The following is a 15,910-nucleotide window of genomic DNA, read 5'->3' on the forward strand; positions in this document are numbered from 1 at the left end:
GACATTTACATCATAGGGAATGTCGGTTCTCAGCGGATCATGCCCCCATCCACTCCTCTGTTGCACCTCGAGGTGGGAGCCACCGCCGCCATACGTCCCCTATAACAAGGACACGATATAGGCTCTCAATCACGTTGAGGGCCGACCAGAACCTCGGCCCCAGCCATTGCAGACTAGGAAAAGGTCAAATGATCCACCACCACCACTACACTTGCCTTGCAACCATGACGACATGACAACCACCACCTGGCATTGGGGGGGGGGGATTCCTCCATAGAGTTCGGGCTCCGTTGGAGTGCACGCCGTCTAGTGCCGCCGCCGCTCCCCAGTCGGAGGGCTGCCCCCGGCGAGGTCACGAGCCCACCGCCGCCATCGACCTAGCTGACTTCTTTTGACGGCGGCGAGATAGGTAGGAGGGAATGTGGAGGGGGCTAGGGGTTACCACCGAGCCGCACCCCTAGGAGCGATGTGGTCATTTTATTGTCTCTGCTATGTATGTAAGTAGTGAGCAAACAGATGAAGTCTCTTTTAGGAAATAGTGTGACTAGATCTCAATCGACTAAGACTTAACGAAGTCTCAATCAAGTGAAGAACATATAACGTGATTGGGTGAACTAAGTGCTTTCCTCAAACAAAAAATATATCCTAGATTGGAGGACTGCACCTATACCATATATAGCCTAGGTACAACTGTACAAAAATCAACGAAGTAAATGTTTTTAATCATATCTAAATGAGATCTGATTTGGTTCTGGCCTTGTACATCAGGTGTACATTAAATGGGTATCAATCTCTTTCCTTACAACAACAGATTCTAAGATCTTCTAAGCAAGGTAATTACACCGCATCATCTGCTGCTACTACATGCATCAGCATCTATTAACTTCCTCTGGTTCGTTGTCCTATAAATAGCCAGCTAGAAGCCCCATAGGCGATGTAATAGAACAACCAAAAGGCATTGTAACTGCAATAGACATCCAGGCAAGGTAAACGGCGGCATGGACTCCAAACTAATAGATATTCCTCGTGGCCTGCTTGTTCTTTTGCATTAGCAACAGAGGTATAGTATTGTAGTACTCCCAGTTATGCAATCAACAATCCTATTATCAATCTCCATTGTCCATGAATCCACATGCCATCCACTGAGACTCTTTTCCTTTTCAGGTGTTCACGCAGGCAACGCAGATGCATCCTCGTGCAGAGCTTCGGATCTCGTCGTCAGCGCGAAGGCCGAGGCCGGCCCGGGAGGAAGGCCTCAGCACTTCGTGAGCGTGATCAACACTTGCAGCTGCGCGCAGAAGAACATCAAGCTGGCGTGCCCGGGCTTCAACTACTCCATCGCTGTCTACCCGGCCAGCGCCATCAGGCGGGACCGCGACGGCGTGCACTGCACCCTCGTCGGCGGCCGCCCGGTGGGGCCTGCCCGGTCGGTTAGCTTCGTCTACGAGTCGAGCGCCAACTTCAGCTTCCAGCCCGTCTCCTCCACCAGCGTCTGTTAGATTCGGTGAATAAATGGTCTTATGATTGTACCGTTTCCTCTGAGACAAGAGAATCTCTCTCTATTCTGGCAATAAGAGCTTTGGAGTGTAATTGCAACTTTTGAAGGGATCAAACTCCTGTGTTTTTTCTGTCCTTTTTGAAGAAAAAAAACTTCGTTGTAGCTTATAATTTTCAGCGAAATTTTTATCTCATGTATATGGTTCTTCATGGTAGCCGAGTGTTGACAAATCGGCCCAATGGGAATCATACATGCGTGTAAGCTTATTGGCTTAAAATTAGTAGTAGGCCGATGTTGTGCGACGTGCTCGAGTCGGAAAAAAGGAGAGGTAAAGTGGGTGCGCATTAGTTGAAACATAAATTGGATACTCTTAAGGTGCCCCTTTAATGGTGCCTCTAATTCTCGTCTAGATGAGAAATAGTTACATCTCATCTAGAAGAGATCTAGATAGCTTCATCTATGATGTTGGACATTCTTTCTGTGAAAACTTTGTGCACGCACATACAATATTCGGATATACACGTGGGATTTTTGTTCGGAATTTTTAAACTTTTCAAAATGTGTATTTAGACAATGGGTGCATATGCACCTAGGAGCGATTGCTAATTTCCGATTCTTTGTCCCCTTTATTTTGGGCTGGTTTTTTTTTTCCTTGTGTGTTGTTGTTGGCTGGCTAAGGGCATGAACTATGGAGGCTACACCAACCTAGTGCCTCACACATGCCAAGTAGGAAAGTAGCAGCGAAACCACCGTCTCCAAAACTAGAACCCGATGCAGTAATAGCCTCAGCTGGCCTTCTCTTTCTTGCTTTGCCCAGATTTCAGCCCCACTCTTCCTAGCTTTTCCCTTTCTCTCTCTCTGGCCTTTTGTGGCCTGGTTTTCTTTTTGTCAGGGAGGAGACGGCCTCCTCTGCAAGATCCCCCTTTGTTCTGCAAGCAGCACATAAAGCAATTTGGGACATCCGAGCCGACGTGGAGAGCTGAGGCATCTGTAGCGATGGCCATGCCCTAACATCAGGATAGTGGCATGACCACATGGTGAAGCATCTGTCTGATGATTAGGGGCGAGACCGGATCGGATTCAAACGGACAATGCTCACATCATATTCAATTTCATATTAGTTATGTTTGTATAACTTTGTGATGTTTTTTTAATGAAAATCAAAAAGACAGCTCGTTGTTCAAAGGAAAAATGGTCTCATGAACTGACTAAGAAGTAGTTGTGTTGTCGTTGATTTCTGTATTGGTTGGCCTTTTAGATACGTGGAGTGCACCAAGTGGGGGCTAGGTGAGCACGCAGATGGAAATGGCCAGGAATGTACCCTTATGGTGCTGCCAGCTCAATGCTGTTGTATCATAATTTAAAATATTCTATAAAAAAACCTGGCACATTGATAAATCATCAATGTATGTTGACATAAAATTTCATATCAAAATTCGAAACATTTCACAAGATACAAAAATATAAATTTGACATCATTGTGATAATGAGCCAAATCTAAAACCCAACTTATGTTATGTACTACTCTTTCATTTTAAAGTAAGTGTTTGAACTAAAACCGTGACTCTTATTATTTAATTTCGAATTTTTCATTTCCATTTTTCAAACAATGTTTTGAATTTTGTGACAAATATACATAGAGGTTGTGTGGATGTGTTAATTTTCTTTGGAAAACTTCCCAAACATTTTTAAATGTGCTATAGGAGTTTGACGCACCAGAAGCAGGAGATATTCTTACGGAGATGGTCACTTGCACAAACAACGTCGGGGTCGACATCTGCTAGATCCGTGGGACGAGTCTTCCATTTGCCTTGGGACAGAGCTGGGTTAATGCATTAAACGTCGAACTGTCAATCAAAGCACATACCAGACAAACGTAGTGATGAAAATGGGCCGGACCATTTAGACTACAACGCGTCCGGTTTTCAAAAGTTATTCACAAATTCATAAAATGTTCTCATTTTAAACGATTGTTCAAAATTCCAAAAAATGTTCTGATTTCAAAAGAAAAATGAAAAATTCAAAAAAAAAATGTTTCCTTATTTAAAAACTGTTAAAAAATTCAAAAAATGTTCATGATACTGTAATGTTCACGCTTTCAAAAAATTAGAAATTTCAAAAATATTGATGCTTTAAAAAATATTCATTTTTATAAAAAAATTGTGTCTTAAAAATATTTGAATTTAACATCTGAAAAACCACTCACTATAGTACTAGGTCGTTACAGGACAGTACGCTACAGTCAGTGGCACCTAGAAATAAAATGGAGGGTGCGTACACATTTTAAGAAAATGAAATCTATTTCAATTAGCTTTGAATGGGCCTTGAAAATCAGGTAATTTTTACATGGTAAAAAATATGTCCCAAAATTCTGGGTGTGCCATGGCACACCCGCTATGTACACCACTGGCTACAGTATCTGTGCACTACCGTGTACTTCATCCGCTCCAGAATATAAGGTGTATCAGTTTTCTTAAAAGTCAAACGCATTTAACATTGACGAAACTTATAGCCCAAAACATCAACATCTTCAATACTAAATTAATAAAATACGACATTTCTGACTTATATTATGGATATTGATATATTACTCTATAAACTGGGTCATAGCTGAAGGAGTTTGATGTTTCAAAAAACTAATATACCTTATATTTAGAAACGGACAAAGTACACTTCAGGGTGCTACGGGAGCTTCTACGTGACACTCTCTGCGTCAGAGAGCCGCCGTTTCGCACAGGCGCGCAGCTCATTTGGGCCGGCCCATATTGCGGTGGCACTTCACGAGATGGAAAAACGTCAGAGAAAAAATCAAGCGCAAGAATTGGGATTCGAAATCTAGAGGACGGAGTAATGAGCATGACGACCTGGCAGCTCCGACCGACAAAGTTCTGTGCTAGATGTGCAACGCAGACCTTAAATAAACAAACTACAGCGGCAAAATCTAAATCTTCAGAATGGAACCAAGAACCTTTTTTTGAGAAAATTGAACCACGGACCTGCTATCAGTGAACCAAAACCGCTAGCCACTGTAATTCCTAGAAATTTCTAACTAAAAAGCAACCCGGTGCAAATGAACTATAAGTCGCAACATATTTAAACTTTTTCGAAATTTCAAAGCTATTTTATTTTTGAAAAATTTATATATTCTTGGAAAATGAACATTGTCAAATTTATGAACAATTTTTTAAAACATAAACATTTTATGCAAACGTGAACATTTTTTGAGTTTCTGAAACATTTCTTGACAAAAGGAAAAAAATTGAAATGAGAACAATTTTTGAAATTATGTACAATCTTTTAGAAATTGAAAAAATATCTGAAAAACAGGAACAGCATTTGAAAACGCGCATTTTTCAAAATTATGAACAACATATTTAAAAATTCAAAGATTTCCAAAAATTCCCTGAACATTGTTTGAATTTGTGATTAAAATTACAAAACATGAACAATTTTTTAAAAAATTGAAAAAAATTGTACAAGCTGAAACATTTTTTGAAATTCACAAACATATTTTGAATTTACGCATTTTTTGAAAAACACGAACATATTTCTGAATAACGGAATATGTAGGAGCTCAAACCGTGGACCTCCACCAACTGAGTTTTTCAAAATTACGAACGTTTTCTTCAATATTCACACAATTTTTTAGTTTTGCGAACAAATTTTAACAAACATGAAGATTTTGATGATGTAAACGAATTTGGAAAGAGGGAAAACTTCTTGAATTTGTGAACAAAATCTAAAAATCTGAACATATATGAAATTCCTGAACATTTTTTCAATATGTGAAAAAAATTGAAAACCCAAACATTTTATAAATATGTGAAAAAATTTGGATAAAAATTTCCTAAATATTTTTTGAGTTTGCAAACATTTTTTGAATCTGGAACAATTTTGAATTTGTGAAGAAAAATTAAATAACAAACAGTTTTTGAATTTGCGAACAAATTTTCAAAACTTGAACAATTTCTGAATTTCTGAAGAAATTTTCAAAATAGGAACTCTATTTTAAATGACAAACATATTTTGAATTTCTAGAACAAAATTTGGATACGCGAACAATTTTGAATGCGTGAACAAAAATATGGAAAATAAGAACCTTTTTTGTAATTCCTGAACAATTTGTGACAAATATGAATATTTTTTGAATTTATGATTTTTTTTCTTTAAAAACGACCATTTTTTAAAATTTCTAATGTTTTTGGAAAGAAAGAACATTTTTCAAATGTTAAGAACAATTTTCGAACATAAAGTTAGTTTAAAAAAGATAAAATAACCTTGAAAAGGAAAAATAAAACAAAAAACAAAAAATGTGAATAGAAAGAAGGAAAAGAAAACAAAAACAGAAAAACCGGCAAAAGACACAAAACCGGTTCAGGGAACCTTCTAGAAGGTTCCGAAAACCAGTTGGATAGTTGCAGTGGTGGGTCTACGTAACTGGGCCGGCCCATCGCGTCGTTGCTCGGTTGCTCGCCTGTGTGAAGCGCCGGCAGTTTAACAGTGCGCGTTAAATGGGCCAGCCCAGCCGTTGCTCCCTTTGCGTCGGCTGCCTGTTTTGAAGCTTATTGCGTCCGATAGGAGCTCCCCGGAGATTTGATGGCGAAATCCCGAAATCACTAGTTGAGGAGCGCTCCCCGCAACGATTAGTCGGGGAGCGCTCCTCGACCGCCAAGTGTCACGTGCGGAGCACTCGTGAGAGTTTCCCGAGGCGCTCCGCGCGCGACACTTGTCGCGCGCACGGCGTCTTCCGTGATTTCCGGTTTCTGGTTTCCCTTTGCGGTTTTTCCTTTTTTCACTTTAGTCCTTGTACTTTTAATGTTTTGTAATACCTTTTGATCTGTTTTGAGATCTGTTTCTCTCTGGTGTGGGTGAACCGTCGTCGCGCATTGTTCTTTCTTTGCCGTCGTCTCCACCCGTCGCGGCCGCCGTTCTGTCGCGTGGTTACAGCGGCCCCTGTCCCGGCCGCCGCCCTTGTTACCTGCTCTTACGGCGGTCCTTCTTTAGCGTCTACCGCGCTTCCCCGTTCGCGAGGTCGTCGTTTCCTACCGGTTGCATTCGTGGGTTCCCTGTTTCCCTTTATGGTTTACTTTTTTTCTACCTTTTTTCTTTGTTTCTATTTATTTATTTATTTTTATTATTTCTTCTATTTATAGTTTTAAATATTTGTTCTATTTATGATATCTTGATGTTTTTTGTCATGTTATTCCTGGTATTGTTGTGAGGAGTTTGAAGGAGTTTGTGACTTTTCCTAGGACTGGCGTTTTAACTCTTGAAGTTACTTTGGAATCTGGTTATGATGATATATATGTGAGCAGCCCTTGCTCCTACTTCATTGGCTTGGGTAATAGAATGGTGTTCAAACAGGAAGGTTTCAGTGATTTTCTCCAGGCATCGTCTGTTGAAGTAAACAGCTTGGTGCTAATAACTTTCAAAGAGTGTGATGGAAGGCTTGTTGTTATCTTCAGTCTTCTGACGCAGTGATGTTAGTTATAGCCTTTGAACATAATGGATTTTGTTTAAAAATCTATGCTACGGTTTAATGTTATTTAGATATATGAAACGATATGAACCTAACTGTTCATTGCTGTTGTTCGTTTGTAGAAGATGTTTTTTGGACGGATGTTATGTAATTGGGGTCATAGTTATAAATACAGTAGAGGCACGTGTGTTGTTTACTTTGAGGCACCGCTGTGTAACTCTTTTATGTGAGGCACGTGGATTGAAGTCAGTACAGACACGGTTGTGTGGAGGCACGTGTATACTGAGAGTAGCGTGTGTGCAGCACCAAAGTTGCGCGGGCGATCACGCGTGCGGAGCACGTAGAGTTACTGTGGGTTTCATGTGAGGCATGTCGATTGAGCAAATGGAAGCACGGAATTGAAGTCAGTACACGCACGGTTGTGAGGAGGCACGGGTATACTGAGAGACAACACGTGTGTGTGGTACGTTGAGTTACTGTTGGTTTTATGTGAGGCATGTGGATTGATCAAACGGAGGCACGGAATTATAGTCAGTACAGGCACGGTTGTGTGGAGGCACGGGTATACTGAGAGGAGCGTGTGTGCAGCACCAAAGTTGCACGGGTGATCACGTGTGCGGAGCACGTAGAGTTACTATGTGTTTCATGCGAGGCACGTCGATCGAGTTAACGGAGGCACGGAAGTGAAGTCAGTACAAGCACGGTTGTGTGGATGCACGGTTTTGAACCCTCTTACTGTTGTCAAGTTTATAGAGGCACGGATGTATAGCAGCAGAGGCATCGGTCCGAATATTTGGTTAGAGAGGTTCAGTTGTGGATGCACAGGTGTGAAGTCTCTAGGGTCACGTGTGTGTGGCACCACAGGCATGGGTTGAGTAGACACTTAGAGTGCCACGGTTGTACATAGGTCAGTTGCACACGGTAGTGTAGTTTTGTGGCATCGTGCAGAACTGGTGTACGGAGAGGAACCTGTGTGTAATAGCAAGGATGTTCTGAATGGACAGAGCGGTGTTTGATGTGAAATGATTGTGTTGTGTGATTTTTTCCAATGTGGTCAAAGTAACAAAGTTCTTGTCGCTTGCGTCTGTGTACCGAATGTTCTTCTGCAATATTTATGAATTGTTCACGCCAATGTTGAATAAGCATTGTACTGAAAGTTTAGAACGATACCATCACATATTCTTGTAAATGCACGATGCATCTTGTAAAGGTTGAGTATGAAAATTATAATACAATATCGTGCGACATATCTCTCGTTCTATAATCATGGATACAATATATGCTTGCTCAATACTGAAACATAACTTACTAATTGCATTTAGACATGCAAACATATTATGCATTTGTACATGAGCACACCACTGTGTTCAAAGTTCAAACGTAAAATAGTAATACAATACAGACAACATCTTTGAGCAATAACAAACATATTTACGACATGGGTTCATTCAATCTAAATTATCATAATAGTAGTGCCACGCACCCGATCCCTCGATCACGGCAAATCAATCAATCACGGCACGATCCTACTAATTTAATGTAGACATCTATTTTCTCGCAATTTATCAACCATTGTTTCCCTTCCGGCGCTTCCAGCCGCTGGAAGATCCCTCGTCTTTGTTCTTACGTGGGCGGAGTCTTTCTTTCACTGGTTGTTGGTGGAGGTGACGTAGCCCGTTCTTGATGATTAGGATTCTACGGTACAACTTGTAGCTAACATACCCGTCCTTTATTGCGTGCTCAAGGTGTATCGGGGAAAGCGGCTTCCACTCCCAGAAATGGTGCTTCTCCTTTGGGAATGATTTCTTCATGTTCTTGTATGAGGGGTTGATGATGTCCGCTGCAAGGTCACCCATGGAGTCCCTTTCTCCACCACCCTTGATGCGGAATAGCCTCTGGATGTCGACGTGGTGCTCGTCTGGAATTTTGATCCATGCACGGGCAAGCATGGTCTTGTCGCCCCTGGTGTCGACGCTAGTGAAAGTTACCGCTTTCGGTTGTAGGAAGTCAATTAACGCCTGGGAGCGCTCGGACCTGCAGTAGTGGTATACAAGGACATGCTCGTGCATGGCAAGTTGGACGACGGCGATCCCTTGTCGTATGTAACTGCTCTTACGTGTGTACTCGAGGTCGAGGCCGACGAACTTGTTCTTCTCCTCCTTTAGCCATTCCTCGTACTTTTTGATGATCCGCTCCACGGTCCTTGGGTCGTTGGTGTACACCAACTCCAGCACGGTTGTACCATGGGTAGTGATGTGTTCGGTGAGTGTTGTTAGTTTCCCATCGTCCATGGCTGGAGGTTTGCGGTGGTGAACTGCGGCCGGCGAGAAATTTTCGAGGAAGAGGATGCAAATGGAGTCGGAAAAGTGAAAGGGATCTTTACTTTGTCGGTGAGTGTTGTTAGTCTTACATTCGTCTATAAATTGATACACCCGTAGCTAGACATGTTTTAGTATTAAATACACCAGTATCTACAAAAAATCCAATAAATACTTTACACTGGATGCCCTTTCGACAGAATCTCTGTTTTTAGAGCTTAAGTATTTTTATTCTTCATGTACATCTAGGGAGGACTTTGTTACAGAGAAACAAATACATGGCGTCGTAAGCACCGACCATTTATCAAACGAGATGACTTTTGTTTGAAGACAGTAACGCTGGATGACTATGAACCCTGCTTGGTAAACATTGAATTTGTGAGATTCTTTGTTCTGAGTGCAAGCAAGCTTGATGCCATGAGGCTTAACTATCGCTTCCACCAAGACTTCACGGAAGAATTTTACGAAAAGCATCAAAAGGATCTTCTGTGGCACAAAAAGGCTTTTGAACGTGCTCGCCTTATATTATCAGGAGCGTGCAAGCACCGGTTCTTTTATTTAAAACTCACGCGTGTTGAATACCTGGATTTGACGGACCCATTTAGCTGTGACTGCTGAACACAGAGCTGGAGTAAGTTGTTCAAGCTTGCAGGGTTACATCTTGTTGTGCCTTTTTGAACGTCCATTTTGTCCGAACATGAACAGACAACCCTTGTAATATTTTGTACCGTCTGTAAGCTTGACATAACAATCCTTGATTAGAAAGTGTTGTAACCGTGCAAACGAAAGTGTTGTAACTATGCAAATGTCCGTGCCTTCAGGCACATTGAATGTTTTAGCGGAAAGATTCTGAGTATTTTACCGTCACGACACTGACTCTTTGTTAGTATAGTACCATGTTCCCACTAATAATGAACTCGTCAGTGGGAACCTTTCCAATACCGAAGCAAGTCCGTGATTCGTAGGCCAATAAAACCATGTGTCTCATGACATGACGGCTGTTCTTCATCTTAAGGTTAGACTTTGTCTAGAAACTTCATAATCGTGCTTTTCTAACTAAGTATCAAGAAGGTTGGTACACGTGCATGTAGAAGCCTTACTTCTGCGCCTTCTGCGCACACTTTTGTGCACCCAGAAAGGGTTTATGCTGAGCCAGGCCTGGAGAAACGTCACCCCCGTGCGTGTAGTGGCTCCCCAACAGTGCCTCCGACGCCTGCATCTATGTGCCTCACGTGACGTAAGCCGTGACTGTTAGGTGCCCATGAAGCCAGACGCCCACGGGTCTAGAGAGCTCACAACGGTGCCTCTCCAGCAGAGCATTCTCACCCATGCCTCTGTCACCACACTTTTGTGCATCCATTTGGGTTGACACTCGTGCCTAAGAGGCTTCATTTCCGCGCCTCCGTTGTTTCAATACACGTGCCTCACATGACACTTGCCGTGACCATTGTGGTTGCAGAGAATACACACCCGTGCCTCCATAGATGAGTATTTGGATCCATGCCTCTGCCACCATATTTTTGTGCACTCGGAGGGTTGACAATCGTACGTGCCTGTAGAGGCTAGATTTTGGTGCCTCCGGAGCCTGCACCCTTGTGCCTCACATGCCACGAGCCGTGGCTTTTACGTTCCCCTGGAGACACACTGCCGTGGATCCAGAGACATCACAAACGTGTCTTTTCAACTGAGTGTTCGCAGCCATGCCTCTGCCACCACACTTTTGTGCATCCAGGGAGTTGATAGCTGGCTGTGTGGAGGCTTCAACGAGGTTCGTGCTTGTACAGACTTCAATTAGGCGCCACACCCCCGTGTCTCTACAGACCGCACAATCGTGCGTCTCTAACTGAGTATTCAGACACATGCCTCTCCCACCAAACTTCTGTGTATCCGGACAGTTGATACCTGTGCCTCCAGCGTACAATTGAAGTCTGTACAATAAATATAATTGTTGTTAGAGCGAACAAGATGTTCGTAGTGTATTTACACGACCTGTTAGCCGGTGGATGTACTGGTTGTAAACTCGTGCTTCGTGCTACGGGACGTCCGTGCCTTCAGGCACATTGAATGTTTCAGCAGAAAGATTTTGAGTATTTTACCATCACGACACTGACTCTTTGTTAGTATAGTACCATGTTCCCACTGATAATGAACTCCTCAGTTGGAACCTTGCCAATACCGAAGCAAGTTCGTAATTCGTAGGCCAATAAAACCGTCCGTCTCATGACATGACGGCTGTTCTTCATCTTAAGGTCAGACTTTGTCTAGAAACTTCACAATCGTGCTTTTCTAACTGAGTATCAAGAAGGTTGGTACACGTGCATGTAGTGGCCTTACTTCGGCGCCTTCTGCGCACACTTTCGTTCACCCAGAAAGGGTTTATGCTGAGCCAGGCCTGGAGAAACGCCACACCCGTGCGTGTAGTCGCTCCCCAACAGTGCCTCCGGCGCCTGCATCTACGTGCCTCACGTGACATAAGCCGTGACTGTTAGGTGCTCGTGGAGCCAGACGCCCACAGGTCCAGAGAGCTCACAATGGTGCCTCTCCAGCAGAGCATTCTCACCCATGCCTCTGCCATCACACTTTTGTACATCCATTGGGTTGACACTCGTGCCTAAGAGGCTTCATTTCCGCGCTTCCAGTGTTTCAATACACGTGCTCACATGACACTTGCCGTGACCCTTGTGGTTGCAGAGAATACACACCCGTGCCTTCATAGATGAGTATTCGGATCCATGCCTCTGCCACCATAATTTTGTGCACTCAGAGGGTTGACAATCGTACGTGCCTGTAGAGGCTAGACTTCGGTGCCTCCGGAGCCTGCACCCTTGTGCCTCACGTGCCACGAGCCGTGGCTTTTACGTTCCCCTGGAGACACACTACTATGGATTCAGAGACATCACAAACGTGTATTTTCAACTGAGTGTTCGCAGCCATACCTCTGCCACCACACTTTTGTGCATCCAGGGAGTTGATACCTATGTCTGTAGAGTCTTCAATGGGGTCGGTGCCTGCACAGACTACAATTAGGTGCCGCCCCATGCCTCTGCCACCAAACATCTGTGTATCCGGACGGTTGATAGCCGTGCCTCATCAAGACGCAGGTCTGTCAAAGCCGTGACTATTCCACCACGTCCGTCGAAATCTTCTAGATTAGGTACGTATATATATTGTCGTCTTTGGGAATCGTAAAACCCTAACCCTCTTGCCAGATCCACCGCACAGAGAGCTGCAATGGAAGCGGCACGAGCTCGGCAATGGAGATGAAGAAGCGTGCCTCTAGCAACAAGAAGACGAGGTTCGCGGCTGTACCCGTGCCCTCTAAGCTCGTTAAGAGGAGGGGCTGTGGCCTGCCCACTGGATCCGAGAACCATGTTGAGTCTTGTCCGGACCGCATCAGCGATCTCCCGGACGCCATCCTCGGCGAGATCATCTCTCGTCTGCCCATAAGGGAAGGCATGCGCACACAAGTGCTCGCATCTCGGTGGCGCCGCATATGGCGCACCGCACCACTCGATCTCGACTTCCGTGTGATCCCTGATACTCGTTCTACCAGATCTCTGGAAAAAATCTGTTGCCAAATCACGATGTTTATGATTTGGAGACGTCGTGTCACACCACGACGGACAATGCGCCGCACGAACCAGCACGCTGCACGACCAACACGCACTTCGACGTATGCCCCCCTTCAAGATGTTTATGAAAATTAAACGAGTCGAAGGCGAGCAGGAGGTTCCCTCGTGCCGGAGGCGCCGTGTCACACCACGACGGACAACGCGCCGCACGAGTCAGCACGCTGCACGACCAACACACACTTCGACCTATGCCCCCCTTCAAGATGTTTATGAAAATTAAACAAGCCGAAGGCGAGCAGGAGGTTCCCTTGCGCCGGAGGCGCCGTGTCACACCACAACGGACAACGCGCCGCACGAACCAGCATGCTGCACGACCAACACGCACTTCGACCTATGCCTCCCTTCAAGATATTTATGAAAATTAAACGAGCTGAAGGCGAGCAGGAGGTTCCCTCGCGCCGGAGGCACCTGTCACACCATGACGGACAACGCGCCACACGAACCAGCATGTTGCACGACCAACACGCACTTCGACCTATGCCCCCCTTCAAGATGTTTATGAAAATTAAACGAGTCGAAGGCGAGCAGGAGGTTCCCTCGCGCCGGAGGCACTTTTGCTCAATTTAGTAAAACTCGTGCCTCTGCTAGTGTACACCTGTGCCTATACAGAATTCACACGATGGAACGATTCTGAAGACTGCCGTTTTACATTAAAAAGTTATTGGTTTTTCCTTACTTGAAAGGTCACATTTGATAGTGTTGGTAGTCCCCGCCCGTAACTACCCCATAAATCTCCATTACCCGGAAATATAATGGGAACAAAAAGGGAAACGAGAAACGGAAACAGGGAACCAAACACGCGAACTTGTATTTCCTTCGTGTTATCGCGCGGAAAGGGAAAACGGAAAATTTTGGTAGTTCGATGGTCAAACTGCAAAACGCACGAAACCACAAAACGGAAAGGGAAAACCAGGAACCAGCCGCGGCAGCTGGTTTTCCCTTGCGGGAGCGCTCCGCCCGCGACACTTGTCACGCGCGGAGTGCTCCCAAACCGCTCGTTACGAGCGATTCGGAGCGCTCGTTAACTAGTTGCTCTCGCGAAATCCTATCTGCCGCAGAAGGCGGCAGATTATCGGATCATTCGCACAGAGAGCCAGCTGGCAGCAAACAAAATGGCTTGGCCCAATTATCATTAACGAACGCGTGCAATAGTACTCGGTTTTGGGAACCTTCTACGAGATTTCCAGCCGTTTTTTCCGGTTTTAGGAACCTTCAAGAAAGTTCCTGAACATGTTTCCTTTTTCTCCTTCTTTTTTGTTTTTTTGTTTTTCTTTTGTCCTGTTTCCTTTTCATTTCCTATCCTCTTTTTCTTTTCCTTTCCTGTGTCATTTTTTCGTTTTCCTGTTTCTTTTTTTGTTCCTCTTTTTTCAAAAAAAGAAAATTTATAGTTTTCAAAATTGCTCACTTCATTTAATGTTTTTGAAAACTCGAAAAAGTAATGATTTTCATAGAATTTTTTTTTTGCATTTTACATTTTTCTTCTTCAATTTATAAAATGTTCGGGTATGTCAAATATTGTTCCCACTTTCAAAATTTCTTTCTAAATCAGAATAATGTTCATGTTTTCAAAAGTTATTACAAATTCAAAAAATGCTTGGTATTTTTCTAACAAATTCAAAAAATGTTTGGGTATTTCAAAAAATGTTCCAATTTTTCAATTTTGTTCACTGATTTAAAGAATTTTTATATTTTCAAAATTTGTTAGAAATTAATAAAATTCATGTTTGCAAAAATTATTTGCAAATCAAATAGTTCATGTTTTCAAAATTTGTTCACGACTTCATAAAATGTTCGGTGGAATTTTATAATATGTTAGGAATTTAAAAATGATGGAATTTTTATTTTATTTCCTTTTAAAAACAATTGTTTATCATTTCGAAAATTGTTCTCATTTTAAATTTTGTTTCTTTTTTTATTTTTATTTAGATTCCCCAAAAAAGTTCGTATTTCACAAAATGTCCGAGTTTTAAAAAAGTTGCTAGGAAATGTGAAAATATTCGTGTTTCAATATTTACCTTTTTATAAAAGAAAATCACATTCAAAAATTCAAAAAAAAAATCTATTTCAGCTTATAGTTCATATAAGGCGGACTGTAAGTTTTGTTGGGATTCGTAGTAATTTCAAAAATTTTCCTACGCACACGCAAGATCATGTGATGCATAGCAACGAGAGGGGAGAGTGTTGTCTACGTACCCACGCAGACCGACTGCGGAAGCGTTGACGCAACGTAGAGGAAGTAGTCGTACGTCTTCACGATCCAACCGATCAAGCACCGAAACTACGGCACCTCCGAGTTCGAGCACACGTTCAGCTCGATGACGATCCCCGGACTCCGATCCAGCAAAGTGTCGGGGAAGAGTTCCGTCAGCACGACGGCGTGGTGACGATCTTGATGTACCACAGCAGCAGGGCTTCGCCTAAACTCCGCTACAGTATTATCGAGGACTATGGTGGCTGGGGGCACCGCACACGGCTAAGGAATAGATCTCGTGGATCAACTTGTGTGTTTTGGGGTGCCTCTGCCTCAGTATATAAAGGACTAGAGGGGGGAGGCTGGCCGGCCAAGGTGTGGCGCGCCAGGAGAGTCCTACTCCCTCTGGGAGTAGGATTCCCCCCCCCAATCCTAGTTGGAATAGGACTCCTTGAGGGGGGAAAGAGAGAGAGGGGGGCCGGCCACCTCTCCTAGTCCTAATAGGACTAGGGGAAGGGGGGAGGCGCGCGGCCACCTTGGGCTGCCCCTTTCTCCTTTCCACTAAGGCCCATCAAGGCCCATATGGTTCCCGGGGGGTTCCGGTAACCTCCCGGTACTCCGGTAAAATCCTGATTTCATCCGGAACACTTCCGATATCCAAACATAGGCTTCCAATATATCAATCTTTATGTCTCGACCATTTCGAGACTCCTCGTCATGTCCGTGATCACATCCGGGACTCCGAACAACCTTCGGTACATCAAAATGCATAAACTCATAATATAACTGTCA

At 43.7% G+C, this 15,910-nt stretch overlaps 2 protein-coding genes across 2 annotated transcripts; one reads left to right on the forward strand and one right to left on the reverse strand.

Annotated features, from left to right (window-relative positions):
* The first annotated feature begins 466 nt into the window (after positions 1-466).
* On the forward strand, positions 467-1,499 carry LOC125507528 (uncharacterized). The gene is made up of 3 exons (XM_087524710.1): positions 467-493; positions 1,018-1,060; positions 1,165-1,499. The coding sequence occupies exons 1-3, from the start codon at positions 467-469 to the stop codon at positions 1,497-1,499; spliced, it is 405 nt and encodes a 134-aa protein (XP_087380836.1).
* Positions 1,500-8,542: 7,043 nt separating this feature from the next.
* LOC147973538 (uncharacterized) lies at positions 8,543-9,268 on the reverse strand. Its single transcript, XM_087524711.1, has one exon. It carries the CDS (start codon positions 9,266-9,268, stop codon positions 8,543-8,545), a length of 726 nt encoding a protein of 241 aa, XP_087380837.1.
* Between the last annotated feature and the right edge of the window lie 6,642 nt (positions 9,269-15,910).

Source organism: Triticum urartu, chromosome 5A (assembly GCF_056163025.1).
Source record: "Triticum urartu cultivar PI428250 chromosome 5A, HENAU_Tu73, whole genome shotgun sequence".
Lineage (NCBI taxonomy): Eukaryota > Viridiplantae > Streptophyta > Magnoliopsida > Poales > Poaceae > Triticum > Triticum urartu.